Consider the following 27,720-nt stretch of genomic DNA (forward strand, 5'->3'; position numbering starts at 1 on the left):
GAAGACAAGGTACACCAAAACTTCAAGATGTTGGTGGAGTTTATACTAGGAGTTTCCTTGTTCATCCTCTTTGTGTTCTATGCTACAAGACATACAAAAGGCTTCCCGCCAGGTAGACATGTCGTTTTCTTATAAAAGCTGAATATTGTAATTTTGTTGTTTTCTTATCTGGAATATGGCCACAGACAAATGGTATGGCTTAAGTGTAAGTCAAGTTGCCAGATACAGAATTTTGTCTGAATGCAATTATAGTAAATGATCTGTAACAACAATAATTGAATTACAGTATACTTTACATTTTCTATACATTAATGAGCTTTTCAACTAAATTACATAAATTATTGCAGCATTCAACTATCTATATAGCTAAAACTTTCTAAAATGATTTAATTGAAATTGTAGTTAGAATCTTTCATTTATTATAGCTGTAATGCTTTGTTGAAAGTTGTACTATATTGAAAATTAAGCTTCCATTTCGGATGTTAATGTCAGAAAATGTACAGGGTGGTCCATATGTCTTGTTACCCCATAATTTTGCATAACTTGATAATAATACAACTTTATAATAATACAATATAATATAATAAAGTGTAAGGTAGCCATTCATTCCATATGTCGTGTGACACCAACAATTTTACATAATTTTATATTATGATAATAGCAATATAACAATTTGTAAGACGTATGGATTCAGCGTCAACCAGGATGTTGTTCACGCATCCAAAAGGTCAGTATGACCACCATTATTTTCATGGCACAAAATGACACGGCGCCATGGCCTGTGTGAGATATTACAAAGCAAATTTTTCGTGATTTTTGTCTGAAAGGTTGCCCTAATAGCGTTCTTTAATTGTTCTGTTGTTTGTATACCTTTTCCTTAATAATGCCCCAGAGGACATTGTCACAAGACGAGAGATCAGGGCTTCTGGGAGGCCAATCCAGAGGCGCCGGATGATGTACCGATCAGCGTCCTATCCACATATTGGGAAACACTTCACTTAAATATTCCCTGACAGCGATGGCATAGTGAGGCGGTGCTCCATCTTGTTGAAACCAGGAACGTCCCAGGAGATTCATTCTTTGGAGCTGTGGAACAAAAAATGCCCGTAACATGGCGAGATAGGAGTGTTGATTGACTACGCCATCGAAGAAACAGGGACCTATCAAGTGTTTAGCGGACATAGCGACCCAGAGCATCACATGTGGGGGGTTGTTTTCCAGCTCTTCGTAATAATGCGGATTTTCCTTGGACCAGAAATACACATTCCTTGCACGTGCACTTCGATATATTGCGCATTCATCGGAGAAGAAAAGATCAGCCCGCTGCGGGAGTGTCGGAAATACCTCCAACATTCTTCCACATGCTGCATGTCGTCTACGCATGTCATCATCACTGAGCTCGTTGACGCTTGCTGGTTTAAAGGATTTCAATCCAAGATCCTTCTTCATGTGTCGTAACATTGTTGTTTTCGGGATTCCGAGCTCAGCAGACCGTTTGCGCAGTGACTTCTGTGGTGACCGAAGCACAGATGCCTCCACTCCTGCACATGTGTTCTGTCTTTTGGTTGGTGCACCAGGCCTCGGTTTGTCTTTGATACATCCCAACATAAACAGTTTCTTTTCCCAACACAGTATTGTCACTTTTGGTGGTGCATTTGTTTGGAATCGTCTTGTGAAATCTCGTCGCACATCCTCCATGGTCTTGCCGGTATGTGGACGTTCATGGGCCCAAACACTGACAACAAGGCGCTCTTCTACATTGTCTACATTGTAGGAGCTTGTGTCAGCCATCTGTGCAAAAGAAACCCTGAATTAGAAATAACAAGATATTGATTCGGGGGGGGGGGGGTAACAAGACATATGGACCACCCTGTATATTCCTTGATGTGAAGGTACATACCTGAGTAAGGCAAGCAATTGTATCTCCGTTACTGCTCATAAATTTCTGTATTTATTCATTTGTCATTTTTTCGAAATCGTTATCTCAATGAACTTAAACAAAAATGTGCCTCAATTAAAAATTTACTTTTGCACAACCTCCAGTTGTAGCTGTACTCGTCCAAGTAACTTCCAGGTAGGCTAGTCTTTCGATAATACGAAATACGCATGCTTTCTCTATAAAAAAAAATGAATTGTATAAAGACAGACAGTCAATGCAAGTATGTGTTTGAAAGGAAAGTTTTGCGTTTAAAGTTATCCCTAGATGCTCGTACCTCAGATTCGTACTGCACTGCTGAGCTGCAGATAACTTATGTATGTATGTAAGAGTCATTCACTTGCATACAATGGAACTCCCCGCATTTTACATTTTATCCAATTATACTCCAATCTTCATGGTCCCAAAACAGCAAAATATTATAAAATATCCCCGATTTTAGTTATTGCCACATTTTGAGTAGTTCCACTAACTCTGCTCATTTTGAGTTCCATGCGTACATACGAGAGCGCTCTCTCACAAATACGACGAGTTGCCCACGCCTGCTCTACATATGTATGTACAATTGGCATAGCCCACTTTTCCCTCACAGTACTTTCATGCATCCTACACTCTTTGCAGGGAGCGAATTCAAACTGATATCGTATTTCTTCAACAACAAGATGGTGTTCGGTAAATTCTACATCGAGATGATGAAGAAATATGGCCCGGTGTCTGGAGTGAGGTTCCTGGAATACAAAGCGGCCTTCGTGTGTGGACGGGAGGCCGTGACAACTGCCCTCCAGCATAAGGCGCTGGAGAGAAGACCGATTGGCCCCATGGGGAGGATGCTCTACAGGAACATCAAAGGCGGTAAGGATATGACTCTTCAGCAATCATCAAGTAGCACGCTTAATAATAATAATAATAATGCCATAAATCTAATCAGTGTTTTGGTGGATGCCAAGCCTTGTGCCTTTGCTGTCGATGATTAATTATATTCGCGAAGGCGAAGAAAAACTTCTGTGGCCTAATTACATATCTAAATTACCTGAATATTAGCATAAATGGAAACGCAGCAAATAACTTTTTGGTAGAAACTTTTATCACAAAACTTCACAACTGTTACAAGAATATTTTGTGACTGTTATCACTGTTACCATAGCAACGACAATGTTGCCAAGCCCATTAACGCTGTACAATTTAACATAAATAGAAAACAAACGTTATTAAACAGCAACTTGAACATTAACATTTGAAGATAAAAATCGATAATAATGATAATAACAAATGAACATAATAAGTAAAATAAATTTGTGCTGTAGAGAACAGTCACAGCCTGTCAGAAAAACTTAACATATATCAATTGCAATTAAATATGCAGTTTAAAGTTGTACCCGAGTAATGTATTTCCACCGATTATCGAACCCAAGACTCCTCGATTACAAGGCGAGAGCATTTACACTAAAAGATTCGCTTCTGATTTCTAATACTCTGTCCCATGCATCTCTGGAGAAAGGCCGCGCATAGTGGTAGAGAAGGGGAGGGGAATCGAGTGATCAGAGCGAAGCAGTACATGCTGCTGCGAAGGCTGGTAGCTGCAGTCGCTTCCCTCCTTCCATGCTATCCCATTCCCTCTCACATGTTCATTGGCTGACCCGTCTCGCGCAGAGACTTTCTTTTGTTTGCTTGCTCCAGAGAGAACTGGGATAGAGTATAAATTGTCATCAGGATCTCATTTTCTCGAATAAAATTTGGAACAGTCGAGAAGATTTGAACGGTACTGCGATTTCGACAAGTTTGGATGTGCGTGTAAGCAAGTATCCCTACCAAGAGATATAATTTTCTAACCGTGACAATGAGTATATCGCCCAATAAATAATAGTACATTAAATTTTAGAACGTAAGTTTGTTCGTGAAGCGAGTATGATTTTTTAAATTTCAAATATCATTAGTTTAAAACAACTACATCAGAAATGACTACTCAGAAGATGAACCTAGTTTATCAAGAAACAACCGAACAATATTTTAATTTCGAAGTGTTTGCTGCTAACCAAAAGTTAATAGATTAAATGATTGCGTTTGCTGGCCGGTAGGACCCTGATTGTCTCCCTGGAATGGATTGTATCCAGGAGCGGCGCCAGAAATTTTCGACCGGGTGGGCAGAAGCTGTATATCGATAGATTAGGGTGGACAGGTATAAATGTAACATCATATATATATATGGATAAAAGCAAGGAGGGCCAAAAGGACTAAGCATGCGTATGTATTACCTTACTCCCGATTTCCCTTCACTTATTTTCCCTTTCCTTTTCATCTTTTCTGTTTTACTCTTTAATGCCTTCTTCTCAGCTTGTTACCTCTTTCTCCCTTTCACTGTCTCTCATTCAATTCTTCAAATGTTTCTCTTAACTTACATGCACACACACATCACATATGTGTGTGTGTGTGTTTGTGTCTTTCCTCTTTCCTTTCTACATTGGCGTGTCCCCCTCTATAATAATACGATGATACTTATCTACAGTTACGATGATAGCAATTTCAGAATTGAATCTGTTAACACTTTTCAGAAGCAGTTTGAAATATTTCACTGAACTCTTCATTTGATATTTCACGAAGTTTCTGAAGCAGTTCTGTGACGTCTCTTGGATTAAGAAAGAGCAGAGGCTAAATTGTGATGAGGGTTTTAAATACTTTGGCAACTGTAAAGTAAAACTGAAAACATTTTCACAATAAAGGAAGTCCACTTTTCAATTGCGGCTAGATTACTTGCTTGAGATGCTTCACTCAGACAGCTCCACTTGACTGACAAGGTTGAAGACATTTAACCAAAACATGGAATGAATCATGTTTTTCTAGAAATCGAGTTTCAGACACTAACAATAGTTTGTTTTTACTGTCTGGTACATAATGCAATCAATATATTTGTTTGTAGTATTTCACCTTTGCATTTATTATTTATAAAAAACATAAACTTTACTTACTGTACCAAAACAGTTTCAGCTGATATATCACTACCCAGTGTAAAACTAAAAAAATAAAATGAGTGGATGTTATTTTTGGAATCCACAAACCGTGCACACACCGAGAATTTTCTATACCTGCCACATCAAGTGTATCATCGGAAAGTATACTGAATCTTCATAGACCCCTGGATACGCCCTTGCCGATGGACACAATTATTTCAAGGAAGTGTTTGTGTGTGTGCAACCATCTAATCATTCTTTCCTTCAAGTCAATGTAGTGAAATCAATGTGAATTGGTTGCATCACATTTTGTCCTTCAAGTACAAAAATACAAGGCACATACCTACTCCACTTTCTATATTAGGCGACAGTGATAGAAATTGTGATGGCAGACAGTGGTGAAGGATTAAATTACTTTTTCGAAATTTAAATGCATGTTCCTGATCATATTATTTTCATCATATGAGTTTTTGACTGAAAATTGGGGGTTAATGATCACTTTTCTTAGCTAACAAGGTTATTACAACTGACAAATGGATCTGAATGTTTGCAGTAACGGCTATCGTGTACCAAGAACTTGGGGGCAAGAACAGTTTACTTTTTTGGTAGAAAAGTCTTAGCATTAAGAGGCCATAGTGCGGGTGCAACAAGTGGCAAAATGTGGCGGGGGGATTCCCCCTCACTCATCCTAATCGCTACTACTGGATATTTGGATTAAAATTAATATCTTGTTGGGAATGTAAACACACACACACGTAAAAACCAATTTTATTCATCCTGGATAAAGTATCCCCAGGCTTATGAAAGGCTATTTTGACAAAATATCGCCCAAAAGTAATAGTCAAGTAACATTGAAAAATCAGTTAGCTAAGTTGTTATTAGTTTTCCGAAGTAAGTCTTCGTTACTCATGCGGGAGAAGTAATACACGTATGGTTAGATGAACACATGCACTGAGGTAACAAATAGTTTGCATTTTGCAGAATGTGATTTTGGACACAAGGAATTCATCGAAATTGATCACCATACCCAGTATTTCATCTTCTTTTCACAGACGACTTGGGTTGTATGGCGTGACCTTTTCGAAATCGCTCAAATGTCAACCTCTACCCTGCGCAGTACGTATGCCCTGGAAACTTTAATCTTGCAGGCGAACGAGTCTCTGGCGCCTGGAACCACAGTCAAAATAATAATTTGTGTGGGGGTTGTATTTTCAATGTCTGTGTGTATTTGTCCCCCCCCCCCCCCTTTCGTCACTTTCATCTAATCACCATTGAACCTCATTGTCGCCATTAGCCAAAATTAGCACAAAAGTGACTTCACATAGAATAAATCAGTCGAATCAGCAACAACTTACTCTTCTAAAAGTGGAGTTTCATTAGTTCATACCACTTGGAAAGTTGAGGTGGTGTCAATTTTACAGTGTTTCATTGTTGGATCAAGGCACCTAACTCCGTGAACAATAACGTTGTTTTCCAAAAGTCTCAAATATTTTTCTCTGGCAATACACCCTCTTAAATGAACGCATATTTTATGGTGATAAAATGACACGTTCCTTGTGGGTTCTTTCTGTACATTTTTTTTCCAATGGCATAACGTTGTCGCCTTATAATGAAGAGGTTCTGGTTTCTACTGCCCCCTCCCCTGGTGGAAGCACAATGCACACTGGTTCGAACTCCACTTTAAACTGTAGGTTTAGTCCCGATTAGCCTATCTGAGCAAAAAATTCGACTTAAAAACAAATAAACAAAATTTTCTTATGGATACTTCGTGACACCCCTTTTCTTCTTTACTTCATCTGCATCTAGAGATTCTGTTGACCTTTTCGGCTAAACCTCTGATGCTTCTAAAGTTTAAACCATTCTCATCGTGATTGATTTTCTCTGATGCCCTCAAAACAAATCTTTCCTTCTTCTTTTAATTCTAAGTAAGTTAATCACAATAAAAATTGCATGATTACATAACTGATAGGCAAAATGTATGTGTGGGACTAGGGTTTCTAAATAGAAATAGCCACCCATTAACAATTCAATAATTCTGTTGCTTTTTCCAAATCCACATAACTGTTACATCAAAATTAATATACCTCGGTAGTATTTATTAGTAGAACGAATACAAAGTTGTTATTTTGTATACCATGTAGATATTTGAAAATGACAGGTATGTAAAATATAAATATAAAAAATTGTAATGAAAGAAAGAAAGAGATACTCCTGGAACTTCAATGTAGACGTAATTCAAAAGTCGAAATAATTTATTATGTTGCTGGAGGAAGCAACGCTGAGGTTCGTTTATTTGTATATTTAGAGATTATTTTAATAATAAGCAGGCCGGGATTTATATATGTGAAGACCCGGAGCTTACAACACCAAGACCCCACCCCAATCTCCTCCACAGTTTCGCTTATAACTTTTCGCCCAGCTACGTGAGGTGGTTAGTTATACGTATTTCTACATTTTTACATCACATCCAAACTACCTATTTTTTTCTTTATGTGGTACTTTTCAAAGCAGTTTCTTCCTCAGTGAAGGCCCGGAGTTGCAGCCCTGAAGCTCACCCTGAATCCTGATCTCATTTTGACCATACCCTGCATAATTTTGCGCCTCCTAAGCTCACTAGCTGCTTCTAATCATAGAAGTAGTAAATTGGTCACAGTTTTCTTGTTTCAAGATCTCTAGCAATATAATATTCATTAGTAAAATATACATGCAATGAACACCACAATAGACTTATTTATTGCAACATTCACTTCACATATCTCGAAGTATATGTACTTAGTGAATTTGATTGGGTGGGCAAGGGGTGGGCACACCCCTGTCGCCGTTCCTGATTGTATCACGATAGAGCTGAGTTCACCGCGATCTTCTTAAGGTGTAAAGAAATTGAAGGCACTTACTAAAACTATAACGTTATATTAATAATAAATATGTACACATGACACGTAATTACACTGTCCTGCACTCCTACCTCAGTAAACTGTTTATATAGGAAATTGGAAGCCGGTTTTACAATAACACGTCACTAGTTCTTCACTGAATGATATCAGCACCGTGGATCCCACTTTAAACTGTAGGTCCAGTCTCGATTAGCCTTACTGTGCATAAAGTGGACATAAAACAACAAATCAATCAATCAATCAATATCAGCACTGTAATGTTCCTGTGAAACTGAACTAAATATCACTGCACTTCACTGATATGCTGAATGAAACGTAGCCACGTTAGGCTTACGTTTTTGATGAATATCCGCAACGCGGTGACTTTCGGCTGCTGCCGGAGTGACTTCTGCACGAACACTGGCGGAATTAAGCTACCGCGCAAAGATGGCGGCAACTAGCACCGCACCCGATATGAACTGACCAATGGGAATGCAGGTTTCTTAAAGCACTGGATATACACAAAATAAACAATTGGTTATATAGAAACAAATGCATAGCAAAATGAGCAAGATAAAAGTTCTGTTATATGCGAATACAAGAATATATAAAAAGATATATCGTGGTTAGTTTTTAGAGATAATTCTCCAACATTAAAACATACGAGAAAATCTACTCCATTGGAAAACTTGATAGTTCATCATTATCATATGAAATTCTTATACAAGAAAACGGACTTGGCAAAGAATTGGTAATTGGTCAATCGTATATGAAGATGCAACTAAGAATTTCATTTAAATACTTGATATAACAATGGGTTCATTATAAGTTGTAATGTTGTTACGTGTTCTTACCAGAACTAATACTAATATGCATTTATGAACGGTCAGAAAGCCTTTGATTTTTTGGGGGGCGATTATCATCCACTTTTGGCTAATCGCGAATATGAGGATGAGTGATGATAAGATGAAATTGGTGTGGGATACTCACAAGAAACACGCATGCCCACAGCGAACCCAGGAACCTCTTGCGAAGAGAGAGAGAGAGAGAGAGAGAGAGAGAGAGAGAGAGAGAGAGAGAGAGAGAGAGAGGGAAAGAGAAGGAAACAGGGGGATTCAGGAGAACGAAAAGAAAAATTCTCTCTCTCCACCTTTCCTTTCTGCTCTAAGAAAAGAAAGGAGGCTTCTTCTTATTTTCTTCCTTCGTCCTTTCCTTCTATTTCCTCATCTTTTTCTTCAGCTTCTTCTTCTTTCTTCTTCAACTTTCTCCTTTGTTCTTACTTTCTTCTCTCTTTTCTTTACTTTTCTCCTTTTAAGGAAAAAAGAAGAAGAAGACGAAGAAGGAGAGAGAGAGAGAGAGAGAGAGAGAGAGAGAGAGAGAGAGAAGGAAAGGGGGGGATTCAGGAGAAGGAAAAGGAAAATACTATCTCTCTCTCTCTCCACCTTTCCTTTCTGCTCTAAGAAAAGAAAGAAGGCTTCTTCTTCTTTTCTTCCTTCGTCCTTTCCTTCTATTTCCTCATCTCTTTCTCCGGGAAGAAAAGGAGGAGGAGGAGGGGGCAACTAGAGAGAGAGAGAAATGAGAGAGAGGGAGAAAGATAACTTTCTCTTTTTCTTCTCTCCTTATCAGTTTCTTCTTCTTTATCTTTCTCCTTTGTTCTTACTTTCTTCTCTCTTTTCTTTACCTTTTTCCTTTTAAGGAAAGAAGAAGAAGAGAGAGTCTAAAAATAAAGGAAGATGTGATAGAGGGCGAGTGAGACAAAGGGAAAAACGATTTTCTTTTTCTTCTTCTTTCTTTTCTTCCTGAAGAAGAAGAAGAAGGTTTGGCTATCTCTCTCCCCAGAGAAGGGAGAAAGAGGTACTTTTCTTCTCCATTGGGAAGTGGGGAATCAGTCTCATCTCTCTCTCGGTGAAAGGGGAAGGACTTAATCCCCCTATGGAAGAAAAGTAAAGCGTAAAGAGAGATAGAGATCCTTCTCTCATTCCCCTATAGAGAAAGAGAGGGAAAGAAGATAGAAAGATGATAGATGGAGAGAGAGAGACGAAGTTTACCACTTGAGGTGCTAAAATCTTGATTTCGCACACCAAGTATGTAAGATGTAAATAATACTTTAAAATGCATTATCCTTCTCCTCTTTTCCCCAGGGATAATCTTCATCAACGGCAACACGTGGTACCAGCAACGGAAGTTCTCCTTCAACATCCTGAAGGACTTCGGTTTCGGGAAGACCAGCATGGAGAGCTCCATCGTGGACGAGGCCTTCCACCTTGTAGCCGCCCTCAGGAAGAAGATCAAAGAGGCCGACGACACGGGCATCCTCGTGCATACCCTGTTCCAGCTACCGATGATGAACTGTCTCTGGTACATGATCTCCAACACCCGGTACGACTACGAGGACCCGAAGCTCGTGAAGTTGTGGGACAACCTGATGAGGGCCCACAAGTCCCTCTACGCCTACGGGGCGGCCCTGCTGGTCTTCCCCTTCCTCCGGCACATCCCCTTCCACACCGGCGTGAGGAACATCCAGAACTTTCTCGACTACTTCTGGTATTTCTTGATGGTGAGTAGTAAGTGCTGAACTGTCGCAAGGAGCTCTGTTGATGGTGAGTAGTAAGTGCTGTATTGTCGCAAAGAGCTCTCTTGATTGGTGAGTAGTAAGTGCTGTACTGTCTCAAGGAGCTCTCTTGATGGTGAGTAGTAAGTGCTGAACTGGGAGCTCTCTTGATGGTGAGTAGTAAGTGCTGTAATGTCGCAAGGAGCTCTCTTGATGGTGAGTAGTAAGTGCTGTACTGTCGCAAGGAGCTCTCTTGATGGTGAGTAGTAAGTGGTGAACTGTTGCAAGGAGCTCTGTTGATGGTGAGTAGTAAGTGTTGAACTGTCGCAAGGAGCTTTGTTGACTGTTGACTGTTGATGGTGAGTAGTAAGTGCTCAACTGTCGCAAGGAGCTCTGTTGATGGTGAGTAGTAAGTTCTGAACTATCTCAAGGAGCTCTGCTGATGGTGAGTAGTAAGTGCTGAACTGTCGCAAGGAGCTCTCTTGATGGTGAGTAGTAAGTGGTGAACTGTTGCAAGGAGCTATGTTGATGGTGAGTAGTAAGTGTTGAACTGTCGCAAGGAGCTTTGTTGACTGTTGACTGTTGATGGTGAGTAGTAAGTGCTCAACTGTCGCAAGGAGCTCTGTTGATGGTGAGTAGTAAGTGCTGAACTATCTCAAGGAGCTCTGCTGATGGTGAGTAGTAAGTGCTGAACTGTCGCAAGGAGCTCTCTTGATGGTGAGTAGTAAGTGCTGTACTGTCGCAAGGAGCTCTCTTGATGGTGAGTAGTAAGTGGTGAACTGTTGCAAGGAGCTCTGTTGATGGTGAGTAGTAAGTGGTGAACTGTCGTAAGGAGCTTTGTTGACTGTTGACTGTTGATGGTGAGTAGTAAAGAGCCAACAAGTGGTTTGTCCAGAATATTCCATCCTGGTGGAGGAGGGATTCGTGTTTATGGGATGTAAGCAGTGCCCGGAGTGAGAGGGATACGGGGGGTTATCCCCAACCATGAAAATGTTGCAAAGCATCCTCCCAGTTGTCTCATTGTTACCATGTTAACCCCCTAACATTTTCCACTTCAAGCACTGGGTGTAAGAGTAAATGTAAGACCAAAATGACCATAATCTGGATCTTTGTGAACAATTTTAGAGGGTGTTAAGGAAATGTTATGGTTTTATTAATAAATCATTGGAGCCAACAGTGGGTATTTTTATTCGTTGATTGGGGTATTTTAAGTAGCTTTTCCGCCACTTTTCGCTTATCGCGACGATGAGTGTGAATGATGATGAGCTGAAACTGATGAAAATAAAATTACAAACACGCATGGACAGTATACAAGCCCCTCGGAGGAATATACTGGCTGTGTAACCTCGAACAATCGAGTCTTGAGTGTACTACGTAGAGAGAGGTTTTTTACAGGAGAGAGTGGTCCTGAAAAAATTCTAAAATTCTAGGTCTGGTGCGAAGGTCTTCTTAAAATTAAATCTCCATTATTGCACTTGCTGAACCAAAAGTGGAAATTGAACATTGTAAGTGAAAGTTAATGTATATTATTGGTATGTTAATGTAAATATATAAATGTAATACGAGGGATGATCGAAAAAAAAAGGTTACAAAGCCTATTAAGGCGTATGTGTTAGACATAGCTGGAAGATCAACACACCTGATGATGGAGGGCACTCAACACTAGTCCTCGATGTAATCACCTTTCTTGTTCAAGCACTTGTCACAATGGTAAATGAGGTTTTAAATACCGGTTGCACAGAAATCCGCGTCAAGTTCTCGTAGCCACCGTGTGGCAGTTCTTTTGACATCATCACATGTCAGATAATGGTGGGCAGCCAACCAAATGGTAGTCCCAGCTCAGCTGATATTGATCGTAATGTTCTTCTGTCCTCACAAATACACTCATCCACAAGAACACAGTTCCCGTCAGTGGTTGAGGTACTGGGCCTACCGCTGTGTCCAGGGTTGTCATTAACAATACTGGTCCGTCCTTCTTTGAAGGCACGACACCACTTCTCTACATGTTGCCTTGAAATTGTCCCCTCCCCATACACCTCCACAATCTGCTTATGAATGTCAGCAGGTGTAGTGTTTTTTGGCCCACAGGAACCGCACTTCTACTCTTGACCAATTTTTTAGACGAGTCACCATTTTAAATGTCCGCTTCTCGGGTATACATGGTCAGAATCCGAAGTCCTCAAACTCGCAACAAGACAAACATGTTATTAATTTACACATAAATTTTCGTTACGTTACAGTGAATAAAACAAAAGTTATATGCTTTGTAACCTTTTTTTTCGATCATCCCTCGTACATCATAGCTGATGAAGTACTTAGGTTTTTAACCTATTTTTTCCTTAGCAGGTAAATAAGAAAAAATAACTTATTTTAGGTTTATGCGCCTAAATCAAACATTTTTTTTAGGTTTTTATATATATTTTTAAGGTTTATCTGGATTTTTATGTCACACAAAGATATTTACTCAGTTTGATACCAAATAAATCAATGACTAATGTCTTTGAAACATATTTTCTGGCAATTTCCCTCCCTTTATTTTCCACGAAGCTTTCTATTCCTTTCCTTCTTCGATAAAAATAAAAACTAAACTGTGAAAACCGTTAGGGCATTTATAAATATGTAAATTCAATGAGATTTGGATTAATAAAAGTTGAAATTTTTCACGTCCATGCAGAAAATTCAAGCAGAATTCCCGGACGATTTCCGGAATTCAAGGAATTCCCAGTGACTGGCCACCCTGGTATTGTGCAGCAAATCATAGATACTTGATTCATTCTTCAGATCAAGAAGTAACTTTTGCTAACAACACAAATATAGGATTACAATAATTTGTGGATAATTTTGAAAATGATGTGTGCAAATGAAGATTTTGTTAGAAAATTAATATTTGGTTGTTACATATACCTACAAAAATTTCTTACGGTTCTTTTGAAATTTTGTTTTTGAAGATGTACCAAATCAGTATTTTTCATAAATTTTGAAGCATTTTGAGTTTCTTTTGGAACCTACTTCACGATTTTTCGTGCCTAATTTAAGAATTTTAGAACCTATTTTAGGATTTTTTGAGCCTATTTTAGGATCCTGAAAGCACACTTTTTAGATCCTAAAAATTCGAGGTGTAGACATAACAACAGCAATAATATTAATGAAGATGACAATTATAATGCTCTAAAGTAGCATTGTATTCAAAAGGTGGATGCTTTTCTTTCAAGACAATCATATTTACGTCTTATAAACAGAACATATCAAATGTACATTTTACAACAAAGTAGATTGTTATAATTTTTTGTTCTCCTCTCAAAAGGACATCACTAGCCACCCCACTACAATTAATACTTTAGATGCCCAGTCGAACAGCCCCTTCTATGATCAACGTCGTTGATTGGTCGACTGCCTATCTCAGCACCAAAGGTTCCGAGCTCGAGACTCGAACTGGGCATGAGTGTTCCTTCATGATTTACATCTAATCGTTATTCATCCTCATTGACATAAACTCATTATTCATCATTAACACCAGATATTTCTCGATCAGTATTAAGTTTCCGCATGCTTTATTTCACAGAAGAACGATCCATCAACTCCTTTTTCTTTTCATGTCCCCCATCCAAAGTTGCGATCAAGAAACCAACCCCTTGCAATTTCCCACACCCGTACAAAATCCGCAGAAATGGCTCCCCTGCGATGAATATGTAGCTTTAATAATGAATGGTTAGAGAGGGGCGTACACTTGGACATATTTCCTAAATTTTCTTAGTGTAAACACTATTTAATGGACAACATTCTTAATTAATTTATTTTTTAAAATTTTTTCTTTACTTTCTTTATGTATATATATATATATATATATATATATATATATATCAGGAGCTTATATTCTAGGCTAGCTAGGCTATCTGCGAAGCCTGAAGTCTAGAGAATAAAATACAGGAGGAAAATCGACCAGAAATTGTAAATAAAATTATTATCAGTGAAATGATAATGGTGATTGTGGAGTTGGCAACCTGATTTCATATGAGTTGGCAACCTGATTTCATATGAGTTGGCAACCTGATTTCATATGAGTTGGCAACCTGACTTCATATGAGTTGGCAACCTGATTTCATATGAGTTGGCAACCTGATTTCTTAGGAGTTGGTAAACTTATTTCTATTCATAGCCTAGGACCACGTGACATAGTGAGACAGCCCAGATCTTGGATTCAGTATACGCCACTGATACACATACATATATGAATGTAATTGTGTAAGATTTGATTAAATTTTTATCCACGGTAATGTATAAGGATGATATATGTAACCTCTATATATATTCTTTTTATATTTGAAAATGTGTGTAAATATTAATTTTACGTGTATAAATCCCCAAATGTAAGACATTCACTGTGCACTGTGCAGATGCCTGTTGTACGCAGGATAATAATAAATAAATAAAGGAATGTGTTCTCACTTAATGCTGCTACAGAATTTAGTAAATAGCACAATTTCTATGAACTTTCCATTTCACAACTGGAGTTGTATTTTTTTAATATGCTTGTTCGACTGAAGATTGAAAAAAAGGAAAACACCTCCCCCAAAATTCAATTTGGTACAAACTGGATGTTGAATCGTTTCATCTCTGTTACAGGACACAGTGAAGGAGCACAAGAAGACATATGTGAAGGGCGAGAGGAGAGACTTCATCGACTGCTGCCTGGAAGAAATTGAGGAGAACGAAGGGAAAGGAGCCATGACAAGTAAGTCTCAGCCAATGGCGTGCCCAAGAGGGGGGGGGGGGGTTGGTGGGGGTTACAACCCCATCTGGACCAGTATTCCTAAACTACAAAAAGAACGTCAAAGTTTGGAAAATATGACAAAATAAGGGTAAATATGCGATATCGCCCGAACGGATTTCTTCAAATTTACAGGAGAAACTATTTACTGAAATCAGTTTCTGTAGCATTGTCGATGTTCTTGGAGGTATTTTCTTTCGCGGAAACTGAAAACTTCACCATAGAATGCTGTAGAACAAGAAATAATCACTTTTTATGTAAGGAACTTGCATTTTCTGTAAAGCGACAACATTATGTGCCTGCAGATGGGCGAGCGTCGAAAGTCACGCGGTCTCGCCAGTGTTTCCATACGTGCCATTTTTTTACGAGATTTCTTTTTTAACTATGCTTACCTAACCTAACCCAACCTAACCTAACCTTGCCGGAAATGGTCCGTGGGGCTATCGTGAATGGTTTTTGGGGCTATCCGTCAATGGTTCGTGGGGCTATCGTGAATAATTTTTGGGGCTATCCGTCAATGGTTTGTGGGGCTATCGTGAATGGTTTTTGGGGCTATCCGTCAATGGTTTGTGATAGTATGCATTTTTCGGTGAAGAAGGTTGAAACACTGCATACCTACTCCAAACACAAGCACGACGCGCGATGATCCATGATGATCCTTGTCTGTTACCCAAGCGGAACAAGGAATACAAATAATGACTCGTAATATGAAAAGTTGACACTATTTTATGGAAAAAGGCATAACTTCACCCTAAAGAATCTTCCGCAATGCAGAATAGGTAAGTATCAATGCTGAAATTAACGAAATAAATGAGTGAGAGGTGTTCGGGCGATATCGCATAATTACTAAAACAAGGGCTGACTACCAAGAAAAATACACGCACCGCCTCCCTTTCGAAAATCCTGGGCACGCCACTGGTCTCAGCTAATTATGATTGCACTCTCTCATAAGCAATGTTCTGCAACTGTTATGGGACGGCAAATGAGCTATATTAGCAGTTAAGGGTTAATGTTATTGAAAATAATGTTGGTAAACCCAACCTAACTTCTTGGAAGGTATGGAATACAAACATTCATTAATAATTATAGTAAAAATTAAGTATCTAATGAACCTACAAGTATTGTAAAATTCTCACCATTATCAATGACAAATGTAGTTAAATTTTGAAATTAGTATTAATTCTGTATCCAGATGAAATGTCCAGCACATTTACTTTTCATGTATATATTCTCGCCAAGGAAAGTTAACTGTCCTTGCCCGGTTAATTTTTGAACCCAATCGCCACCACTGGCTAGAATATTACCCTTAGTCATTCAAAAGATCCTTTCATCAGGGTTTTTATGAAAGTCTAATGGTATTTTTCTTCTTCATAAGCAAACTTACTTTGGGTAAATTTCTCGTATCGGACAGACAGCTGAAATATGCTAGTTCATTTAATTTGAATATTCGTACTTACGTATTCTGCATTGAGAAACATTGCTGAAGGTGGCATTTCGCTTATTTCACGGAAACAAGCTCTATTTGCCACATATCGAGTGAGTTTTCTTCGTTTCTTTTTGCCTTCGGTAACACGCAAAATGGAGGTCACAGTTTCACTACCGTACTCGGCATACAGTGTATCCACCCCACTGCACCCAAAAATACCTACGTAGCCCCACAAACCACTGACGCATAGCCCCACGAACCATTAATACATAGCCCCACGAACCATTTCCGGTAAGATTAGGTTAGGTAGGGTCACGTTTAGGTTACAATAGTTAAAAATTGGTTTCGAAAAAAAGATGCGTAGCCCCACACACCATTCTCGCATAGCCCCACGAACCATTGACACACAGCCCAACGAACCATTTGCGGAAACGTACCTTCTTCAGTTACAAAAACACATGTTTGGAAACACTGACCTGGATTACGTCATCACACAGGCTACATCCACCTGGAAGTAAATGGATGCAAGAGCTTTCGTGCATCGGTCACACATTTATATCGAAAAATAGATGATTTACCGGCAAAATTCAATGAACGATGCGAGAAAACACTTCCCCGAACTTCCAGAAGTAAAAGAAAGTGCATTCGGTAAGTAATTTCTCTTGTCAATTTGATGAAATCCGTCTGTCCCTTACGAGAAATTTACCCTTACTTTGTATGTATTTTGCTTGGATCTTCTATTCCTTAACATATGATTTTAACATTAGATTATTTCACACTAACCTTCAGATATCGGCATCTCTCTTGTCATTGCCAAACATTTTGTATTTTATTATTGTGTTTGTTTTGTTTGTTCATTTTCTAAACGAAATAAACATAATAAAAAAATACAAAATGTTTGACCATGACAAAAAAGATATCAAAATCTAAAGAGAAGTGTGGTGTAATATATCAGGAAAAGCTGTAGTTGTCTAAGCCTGTGAACAATCTTGGTGGTAAAGGCTTGTGTCACAGAAGGGTTCTTTTGTTTTTCTTTCAGTCGAAAAGATCTTCCCCGTTTGCATGGATTTCCTGATCGCAGGGGCGGACACCAACGTCAGCTCTCTGTGCTTCACAGTGCTGTACATGATCCTCTTCCCTGAGGTGCAGGACAAGTTGCAGAAGGAGCTGGATGAGGTGGTGGGCATCGGGAATGCACCGCGCTTGGAAGACATGAAGAGGTGTGGAAATTTATCCCTTTCTAAGCATTACGTTGTACTTTTCTCCTTGGCTTGCTATCTTCAGCGGAACTTAGCTAATACTTTTCTTGTGTTGTCATCACTTACCATTCTTAGGCCTTGTCTGAAAGCTGCAAGACCGTAATTGAAGCGAGCATCCTCCGAGTATGGTCTTGGAGTGCGGTGTTCAAGTCGTGGACTGGAAGTGTTGTCTTTCGAAATGCACTTCGACTACAGCGCCAAATACGATCAGTAGATAAAATTGAGTACTCGTTGTTTTCCCCACGTTTTAAACACTTGTTTTTCACCATAGAAATCACATAGCATTTTCAAATGTTCGTACACATACATTTCTACACATGCTAGAAGGTTGAAACGTTACGTTAGTTTATGTTTTATAATAAAATAAATTACTGCCTTGGTCAGCATATTTAGTTTTTCATAATCATGGAAACAAGGCTTAATGGAGTTATAACATTATAAGAACTTTAACCAACAACTTGCTGACCCATAACGTATATTTAACCTGTGTTGCTGGCTTTCTATCTCCGTGATTTTAAACAAATGAACAACGAGTGTGGAAATCACGTGACCTAGTCAGCTCCCGTCCGTACTGCAAGCTGTGCACTTGCGTACTTCCGCTCTTGGCGCTTTCGAACTGTAGAGGGAGATTATTTCCATAACATCTTTGGATGTTATGCATTTGAAGCTTCGGAACGAGTCACAACTCTCGAAGCAGACAATCAACGAAGCGAGCCGCTGACGTCATCTCAACCCAGAACCTATCGATAAGCCCCCTGCTCAGGCTCTACACGCCCACTAGGCTCGCTAGACAGACTTGCGTAGTCGGCTGGAGATGTTCCGAAAGTAATTCGACTCTACTAGGTGACGTCACTTCCGTCAAGACCATACTTCAAGTCCGTACTTTGTACCTTTCGGACAGAGCCTTAACCTTCGTCTTAAAGGTTGTTCAAAGACAAGAAAAATGTAATTGGGGGTCATTTGAAGCCGGGGTTTTCCCGAGTTCTTTGCTGCTATCATTTCAAAATTTTGATTTTCTCAAAATTTCGGGAGGGACTCCAGTCTTATCAGGCCCTCCCTCCACGTACGCCAGTGATTGTGATTATTCCGAACCAAAATCAGGGAATTAATTTCAGAACTCATTAACTGAAGAAAATTAGGGGGTTGAATAAATTTGGTTCCATATGCTAAAACTTATTTATTTATTTTTCGAAAATAAAATCTTATTAATTTGAATATAAAATAAACGAAATAACAGACGAGTAAGTTATGTAATACTCAACTACAAAATCCATACCCACTCATCCCCTGATATCACAATAATTAAATCAAGTAGACTTCAGTGGGAAAGAGGTAAGCATAGGCGTAACTTGGCGAGGGCAAGGGGGACACTCCCCCCATAATTTTCAGATTTATTACAATTTCCAAGTTTAGGGTACTTTGTGAACCTCCTGGGGCCCGAGGAACAGATTAATAAACAGTAATAATTGTGACGTTACAAATGTAACAGTTGTTTATCAAATATTTCTGGGGATTTACATTTTTATGGAATGCAAAACTTTTCGTTCTCCCCCCTCCCAAGTTCGATTCTGCTCTCCCTATTCCCCCAAAGTTAGGTCCCAAATTACGGTCATAGAGGTAAGAGACCTGTAGTAAACGCAAAGACGAAGATGAGATGGCAATATTAAGGGACCTTATGCCCCTTCGTCACATTCTTCTGTCAGGATACGCGTAGGCATAGCTACAATTTGCTGGGGTTTTCATGGTCAAATTTTAATTTCATTCATTGTTGAAATACACGCTCAATTTCTTATTCGACCAATAATAGTGTTCCATAAGGTTATCCTTTATATTGTATGTTTATACTGAAGTGAGAGATAGCTTTCCATTTGAATGGTCGTAGAATTGAAGTGTGGCAGTAGCTCGTGGAAAATATAAGCACAACAATATATTATCTATTTTTATATTTATATTTATCTATATTCTTGAGAAATTTAACGTAATTTCTTTTTAAATCCAGCAAAACTTAGCACAAAAACAAATGCCACGTGAAGGTCAGAGAAACATGGCCAGTAGTATTTGGGGGATAATTTCAAATACTCAGTGTATCAGAAATTATACAATCATAATCATGGTTAGACCCAATATTTCCTGTTGAATTCTAAGATATGTTTTATATATATATTGGATATGAGAGGCCAATCTTTCAATCGACTATGTTTGTTTATGCAGTGTGTTATACACTGCTGCCACGTCCCGGAGAGGGTGACACCAGTCCGGCTTAGGCCAGGGTAAAACATGAGATTCTCAGGGCAACTAAAACTGATTGATAACTTATTTTAGAAGGAGCAAAGGAAAACAAATGAAACAATTGTTTAACCTACTACGGAAGGTAATTTTCATATTACATTAAATTTATATACAGGATTGTATTTAGAGCTCTCTTTGTTTCTTGGTCACATATATCTCCATTAAATATATTTCATCTACTGTGAGGTTTCTTCTTCTTATTTTTCTTCTTTATGGATACATAATGGACTTCTTCATCTATTTGGCTAACAAGCTTGTTCTTACTCTGCTAATAGGCTCCCTCTTCTTCGTTATGGATATGTGAAAGACTTCCTCTTCTGTCGGCTAATAGGCTTCTTCTTCTATTAGTTGATATACTAATTTTTCTATTGGTTAATGGACTTCTATCGTTGATTGGTTAATAAGCTTCTTCTTCTATCAATTAGTTAATATTCTTCTTCTTCTATCAATTAATATGCTGATTCATCTATTGGTTCATAGGCTTCTTCTTCTATCAATCAATATACTCTATAAACTTCTTCTTCCATTATTTGATATACTTCTTCTTCTATCGATGAAATCATATGTCTTTCATATATTTATTCTTCTAGTAAATATATCTCTTATTTACCAAGGCACCTATATCCAAATTCTTTCAATTATTAAACATTGGATTGATTCCCGTATCTTCCCTGCTATATTTTCCTTCTTTTTTGGGCTTTGTCAAATATACAACAATAATTCAACTCGATATTTTTGCTGCACAATAGCCTAATACCAGCAGAAAAAAGGTGTTAACCGAAGGGCGCCGCCTGTCCCGCGCTCGACCTCGATCCGGCTCAGCAATAGATGCGCCGCAACGGAAGTGCTTGGGGCCGCCACTGAGTTGGCGCCACACCGCGGAAAACAACCAAAAAATGTCTAGTAAAAAAGCTCGTTCCTACTAAGACGGTAGATATATAAAATTGTAATCGCTTTTTAACTTCATTAATCTTTACATAGAATCACATATGCTGCACGTGTTGATCTTTTCTTTATCTCACCTTTATCCATCTCCATTGTTTATCTCAGTTCATAAAATTATGTAAGCACAATCAATTTCAGTTCTCCCAAACACTTTCATTCAATTCGCGTGCGCATTGTTACTATAATCCGCGATCCTAATATTTCTCCCGCGTGCTGCCATCTATGATTCCTTATTTCAATCATTGGCCATATGGTTTACATGTGCGCGTACGTAACACTGCAAAGAAATGTGCTACTTTGTGGTCACTGAATGTGTGTAGTAGTCACCACAGTTGACTTATCATAACGCCTAATAAACTTGATTTGATTTGATAACCAATGATGTAAAATTGCACCTAAGATGGTGCTGAACAAGGTCAATTTCACATTAACACCAACAGGAGTGTTCAGCTACAAATATTCTACATATTTGTAAGACCACGTTTAGTGTTACAGTAGATCCTCGATTTTACGTTTCCGTATATTTTATTTTGCTGAATTATACATTCATTCTTCATAGTCCCAAGGAAGTAAAATATAATTTTTTACTGTAAGTGTAAGTCGAAATTCCACACTATATATGGTGTAGAGTGCATTGAGTCTGAAGTGCAGTGTTTAAAGCATTTGTATGGATCAGCCGATAAATGACGGTGCAAAATAGTCAGAACGAAACAAAAAAAATAATGCCTTCCTGCTTAATACTTGCAACGAACATGTCTCTACATTGCAGGATGCCCTACACACAAGCAGTTCTCTTGGAGGCCCAGCGAATCGGAAGCGTGGTGTCGATTCAACCAAGAGTGGCCACGGAGGACACAGAGCTCATGGGTACCATAATTCCAAAGGTAATACAACCTACACAGAATGTAATAATAGCCAGTTTCCAGTGCTTGAGACAAATATAAATTTCTGGGCGAGAATAAATTGTCTCAAGTGTCACCTGTTCTCTACCACTAAGATTAAATCTTGGGTGTTCAGGAAAAAGTACTTAAGTCACAAACTGCGATTTTCTGTTGTTTTCATTTAAATCACACTGAATCAATTACAGCAAATATTATAGGTATCATTTTATATTATACATGTGTAAAAGTTCTAAACAGTCACGGTTCAACATCTGTATCATGTCTGCAATGTTTACCATTAAAAGAACAGACATAATTAACAGGCACATATCTAGAAATATGTTTCAGGTAGGGGGGGTCCGAACCAAAATCTCAGGAATAATAATAATAATAATAATGTTTAAATTAAAATAATTATATTAAATCAAATTAATACTAATTACAATACATAAATTAATATTATATTATTATTACACGAATAGGTAAAAAGACTGCATAAAAATTGAGATCTAACAGCGCATATTCATTACGTAGCTTACCTGTTGTTAAGATCGGAATAATTTACATAAAAACAAGTGCCCTGGCTATGAAATTAATGTCAAATAGATGAATAATTGAATATTTATCGAATAACAAAAATGATGTTACATGTAGTTGGAGAAAAGTAAGTTTCTGATTAATATTTTATGCATATAATTTTGAGTAGTAGCTAGTGTACATAAATCTTCTTTCTACTGTCACTCAAAGCCGTATGATCCCAATATAATCCTTGCCTTCTAAAGAGTTTAGAGAAAATTAATAACCATCGATTATGCAACAAATTCTAATATTTTCATTACTTAATTTTAGTACTTGCTAAGTGTTTGGGGGGGGGGGGGTCCGAACCCCTGGACCCCTCCTAAATACGTACTTCCTGACCTTCAAAGTCGTATGATCCCAATATAATCCTTGTCATCCAATAAGTTCAGACGAAATTATACAACAAAGGCTAAACGAGTATATTTTTCATTATTTAATTTTTATACTTGATAAGTCTTTCGGGGGGGGGGGGGTCCGGACCCCCGGGACCCCCCTAAATACGTGCTTGATAAATAACTACCTACTGTAAAATTGCATTTTTTGACATGTACTTTTTTCCCCAAACAACCCAGAAATGGTCCTTAGACAAAAGATTCTAAATGTGTATTTGTTATTATTTATTTAAATGAAAACAACAGAAAATCGCAGTTTGTGACTTAAGTACTATTTCCCGAACACCCAAGATTTAATGTTAGTGGTAGAGAACAGATGGCGCTTGAAACAATCTATTTTCGCCCAGAAATTTATTTGTCTCGAGCACTGGAGAGATTATATAATTGTACGTAATTTACTAGATTTAGAGATAATTCATTAGATAGAAACCTTGAGAGCCATTTCCAGGAGAGGAGAGCATGGATAAGGTTCATAAGGACCTTGAAACCATCACAACTGAAAGGTTCTTTCACCAATAAATACTCTTCAAACAACCCCAAGCCCAGAGGAACTTGATACTGCAATACATTGAATAAGGAAGCAAATAAGGATTTGATTAGTTGTGGTAACCTTGCATGATGTTATGTAATCTTAGTGATACCTGGTCTTCCAGGGTACACCGATGTTCATAAGTCTGTACACTGTACACAACGACCCTTACTACTGGAAGGACCCTGAAGTCTTCAGACCAGAACGGTTCCTGAACGAGAAGGGAGAAGTTGTCCCTGACGAATGCCTCTCGCCCTTTGGATTAGGTAAGATATTTTATGACTGTAAATGCAATTGTAATTGACTTATGGAGTAATATTAGCTAAATCAACATACTTTTAGCATTTCGTAATATAAAATTCAATCAGAACACTGAACATGTGGAATGAAATTGGTTATGAATAGAGAGTTGAGGGAAGAAAATACATGCTTTCATGAAGTAAGAATGTTACAGGTTAAATGCTGAATAAATATATAAAACAGAAATCGCAGTCAGTGTTGAATTGGAGAAATGAAGGAACTTGAAGGCAAATTAGAGTGTTGTATCTAGAATTTTGTTTGATTCCATAGTTTTAGTCTCGTGGTTGTAATGGTACATGTCTCTGGTACCATGTTTGTGTGTGTATGAATATGTACATATATATATATTAAAGTACTGCATTGGACCACTTTCGCTCGAAAATACTCGATCGAATCTCCCACGCTCGAGCGCAATTCGCTCGAATATATAGAATTTCAAATATCATTTCAATGGGACAATAATCGTACAAATATATGTGTAAAAATCTGTCCTGGTAGTTTCAGCCCATAATCATCTATTCATTTTCATATATTGCTATGTATTGGTAAGATAGGCTAAAGTACATTTTAACATGGAGATGATGACTATGTTCCCTTCAGTTTCAATTTCACTGCATCTTTCACTGCAAGATCCATATTTGAGGGCCACTACTACAGAAATATTACGGTTACACGTAAACTACTGGGCTTCGAGTGTATACCGGTCGTTTCAATGTTCGAGCGTTTTTCGCTCGAGCGAAGAAACTGTCGATTCCGTAAGCCACCTAGCGTCATTCGTGCGAACTATTAGACGATCGAGCATAAAGGCCTCGATGCAGCACTCTAATATATATATATATATACAGTATATATATAATTACCATTTCCTATGTATAGACATGTCTTTAAATAATATAATAAAGTAAATTAATACAGGGTCTCTCATAAAGGACTTTACAACTTCGTAATTATATATAAATTTATTCACACGACTTACAAAGCTGATTTTGGTGTCATTTTGTAGTAAAATACGTCACGTTTTTACCCTATAAGTTAGTATGGTTCAATGTGACCTCCATTGGTAATTTGGCAGACATCCAATCTGAAGTCGATTTCTTGCCAAACCCACTGCAGCATGTCAGGCGTAACTTCCTCAACTGCAGCGTAGATTCTTGCTCTGAGATCAGCGAGCGTAGCAGGTAGGGGTGGTCTGAAACTTTATCCTTGATAAATCCCCAGAAGTAAAAATCAAGAGGTGTCCGGTCTGGTGAACGAGGTGGCCATGCAATCGGCCCAGCTCGACCTATACACTGATTTGGAAAGAGGTTACTGAGGAAATCCCGGACGTCCTTGAGGTAGTGAGGCGGTGCGCCATCTTGCTGGCAGTGAATTTGCAAACTCTGCAAACACTCACTGAAAAACCAGTGAAGGCATCCATTTTGGTACAACTGTCGCTAGCACTAGCGGTGGTGTGATTCGGAACTAAACTACTACGAGAGTCAAAACTTGATGTATTTTGCTACAATGACACCAAAACCAGCTCTGTGAGACGTGTGAATAAATTTATATATAATTACGAAGTTTTAAAGTCCATTATGAAACACCCTGTATTAATTTAACGAATACATTATTGATAGAATTAATTATGAAATTAATAATAAATAAAATTAAACAATTAATTAATCAACACAGTCATCTCTTCATGTCAAGTTCATCCGATCCACGTGGCGGAGTGGTTAACCTCGCGCGCCACGACGCAAGGGATCCCGGGTTCGAATCTCGGCCCAGGCATGGGATGTTCTTTGTGAATGTCCCTTCATGAGTTTCATCATATCACTCATCGTCCTGATTAGCCAATGTGACAGAAAAAAGACGCTAAACAACGTTATAAGAAAAGTCATGTTAAGTTTATTATACACCGTGTCCATAAATATACTGTCATACTTTAAAGTGGTATTACGTCGCTTTGGATAATCGTATTTAAATGAAATTGGTGGCATTTGAAAGAAAAACTCAAATATTTTTGTGCATGTCAACAATGGACACCAATATCAGCAATGGACAACAATGATCAAACATAGAAACTGAAATAAATTCACTCCTGACAACAATGGACGATGCGAGTTCATTGTTGGATATTTAGCAGGCAGGCAGGTTAAATGTGAATGTTTTCCTTTAAAATTGTGTTGTTATTACAGAAGATTTAAGAACGTAGTTGGTGTGTTTTAGAATATCATTACACGCAGAGTTTGGTGAAGGTTCAGCGTGCTTATAGGCGAAGGTTTCAAAATCAGGCTCCTTCACACTCGTCAATTTTGAAGAGGTACCGCGATTTTGTGGATCGTGGCTGCATATGTCATCAAAGGAAAGGCCATTCAGGGAGACCATCTGTCAATGCGGGAATTGTGGAACAAGTGCGGGAGGCATTTGTTCGTAGTCCTAAGAAGTGTCTCTGTACCCCCATTGCCTCAAAACCTGCAAGAACTGCAAATTCGCATCACTTCTGCAATCCAGTCCATCCCTGTGGATATGTTGGAGCGTGTGTGGCATGAATGGGAATATCGCCTTGATGTCTGCAGGGCCACTCGTGGGAGCCACATTCAATGTCTATGAGTTGTAAAATAAAACATTTGAGTTTTTCTTTCAAATGTCACCAATTTCATTTAAATACGATTATCCAAAGTGACGTAATAGCACTTTAAAGTATGACAGTATATTTATGGACACGCTGTATTATAAATGGAAGCGATAAAATCTATTAGGTATTTGCTTTTACAGGCGGTGAGTTGTTTACATGAAATAGCGATGGGTGTAACGAGGGGTTTATTTTCATTAGGAGGGGGGGGGGGCAAATTGACAGACTCTTATTTACAAATTATGTATGTATGTGCTAAGCGGGAAATTCCTCCAACCACCCCGCTAGTTACGCCTGTGGCATTAGGGCATTTCTCTTTCTACAGCTTTGCAAAATTCCATTTCAGGGAGGCGCCGCTGTGCTGGAGAGCTGTTCGCAAAGAATGTTCAGTTCCTGTTCGTGTCGACCATCTTCTCCAAGTTTAGGTTCAGCAACCCTCCGAACACCCCTCTACCCTCCACCGAGATTGACGACGGGATCGCCATCCACCCGGAACCCTTCAACGCCTGCATACGGGAGCGATATTAAATTACATATCATATTACATTCCGTGTGTGTGTATATCTTGGAAAGGGTGTTTCATTAAAGTGCGCAGGTTTTAAATCACTTCTCATTTTCTTGTTTCAAGGTTGGCAACACTATTCTTATCATTTTCGTTGTTATCATTCCGATTATTAATTGAGCAATTGTTTTTTAGATGCTCAGTTCAGTTCGCTAAGCAAGATTCTCGCTCGTTGAGCAGACAGATCATTTACTTGACGCTGTTTGCTCATTGATCAAAATATCAGTGCCTTTGAATGATCTGTGATCAATGTGGCTGCGTCGAGTGGACAAGATTTCGGTGTTTGAAAAGCTGTTAATTATGGAAATAGAATAGTTGATGTGAACAAAACTGTTGAAATTTTCATTTTCACACCCTTGTCACAACTTTCCAAAACTATGGTGTATATTTAATATTTATTATTTGGAATAAACAACACTTTTATTTTAATACAATTACAAAAACTGGAATATTACATCACCTTCTGTTACTTGAATTTCCTCTTACGCTATATCGCAAGTCGTTCATATAAATATTTCCTCATTGGTCGCCACTCGCGGCTCGCCACCCCGCCATCCTCATACAGTTTTCCTCTTCTTCCCTTTGCCTCACAAGATCGGAACACAAAAACGCTATATTCTGTGGCTCAAACCTGTGGTGAGCAAGGTTCAAGTTCGCTCACCGATCAGTGAGCAGCGCTCGCGGACCAACGCCTATTTGGCCGTCAAAGAGCTGAGCGATCACATTGCTCGCTGAGCGCTCAGAGACTTGACGCTCCTCTGGATGAACTGGAAACCGTGAAAATGTGATTTCCCGTACTTTTCTACGAGTATTGCTGTCGGGATGCCAGGAATAAACATCCGTTAAGCAAACCGCATAGTCGACAGTTTAC

At 38.6% G+C, this 27,720-nt stretch overlaps 2 protein-coding genes across 2 annotated transcripts in view; both read left to right on the forward strand.

Annotated features, from left to right (window-relative positions):
* On the forward strand, nucleotides 1-26,918 carry LOC145981468 (methyl farnesoate epoxidase-like). Its single transcript, XM_083114699.1, has 8 exons — nucleotides 1-112; nucleotides 2,558-2,788; nucleotides 9,896-10,311; nucleotides 14,929-15,037; nucleotides 17,539-17,719; nucleotides 21,762-21,876; nucleotides 23,498-23,639; nucleotides 26,634-26,918. Exons 1-8 carry the CDS (start codon nucleotides 28-30, stop codon nucleotides 26,813-26,815), a joined length of 1,461 nt encoding a protein of 486 aa, XP_082970825.1. The 5' UTR covers nucleotides 1-27; the 3' UTR covers nucleotides 26,816-26,918.
* LOC145981255 (methyl farnesoate epoxidase-like) overlaps nucleotides 1-27,720 on the forward strand; it is a 103,830-nt gene that overhangs the window by 35,245 nt on the left and 40,865 nt on the right. The gene's annotated exons all lie outside the window — the stretch shown is intronic.

This window comes from Lepisma saccharinum, chromosome 29, assembly GCF_977018435.1.
Source record: "Lepisma saccharinum chromosome 29, izLepSacc3.1, whole genome shotgun sequence".
NCBI classification, from domain to species: Eukaryota; Metazoa; Arthropoda; class Insecta; order Zygentoma; family Lepismatidae; genus Lepisma; species Lepisma saccharinum.

Excerpts from the sequence above, each read along its gene's own strand:
- LOC145981468 (XM_083114699.1), top strand. The coding sequence starts at position 28 with ATGTTGGTGGAGTTTATACTAGGAGTTTCCTTGTTCATCCTCTTTGTG. Across the intron at positions 10,312-14,928 it reads ACTTCTGGTATTTCTTGATG|GACACAGTGAAGGAGCACAA; the intron begins GTGAGTAGTAAG and ends TCTCTGTTACAG. Across the intron at positions 15,038-17,538 it reads AGGGAAAGGAGCCATGACAA|TCGAAAAGATCTTCCCCGTT; the intron begins GTAAGTCTCAGC and ends TTTTTCTTTCAG.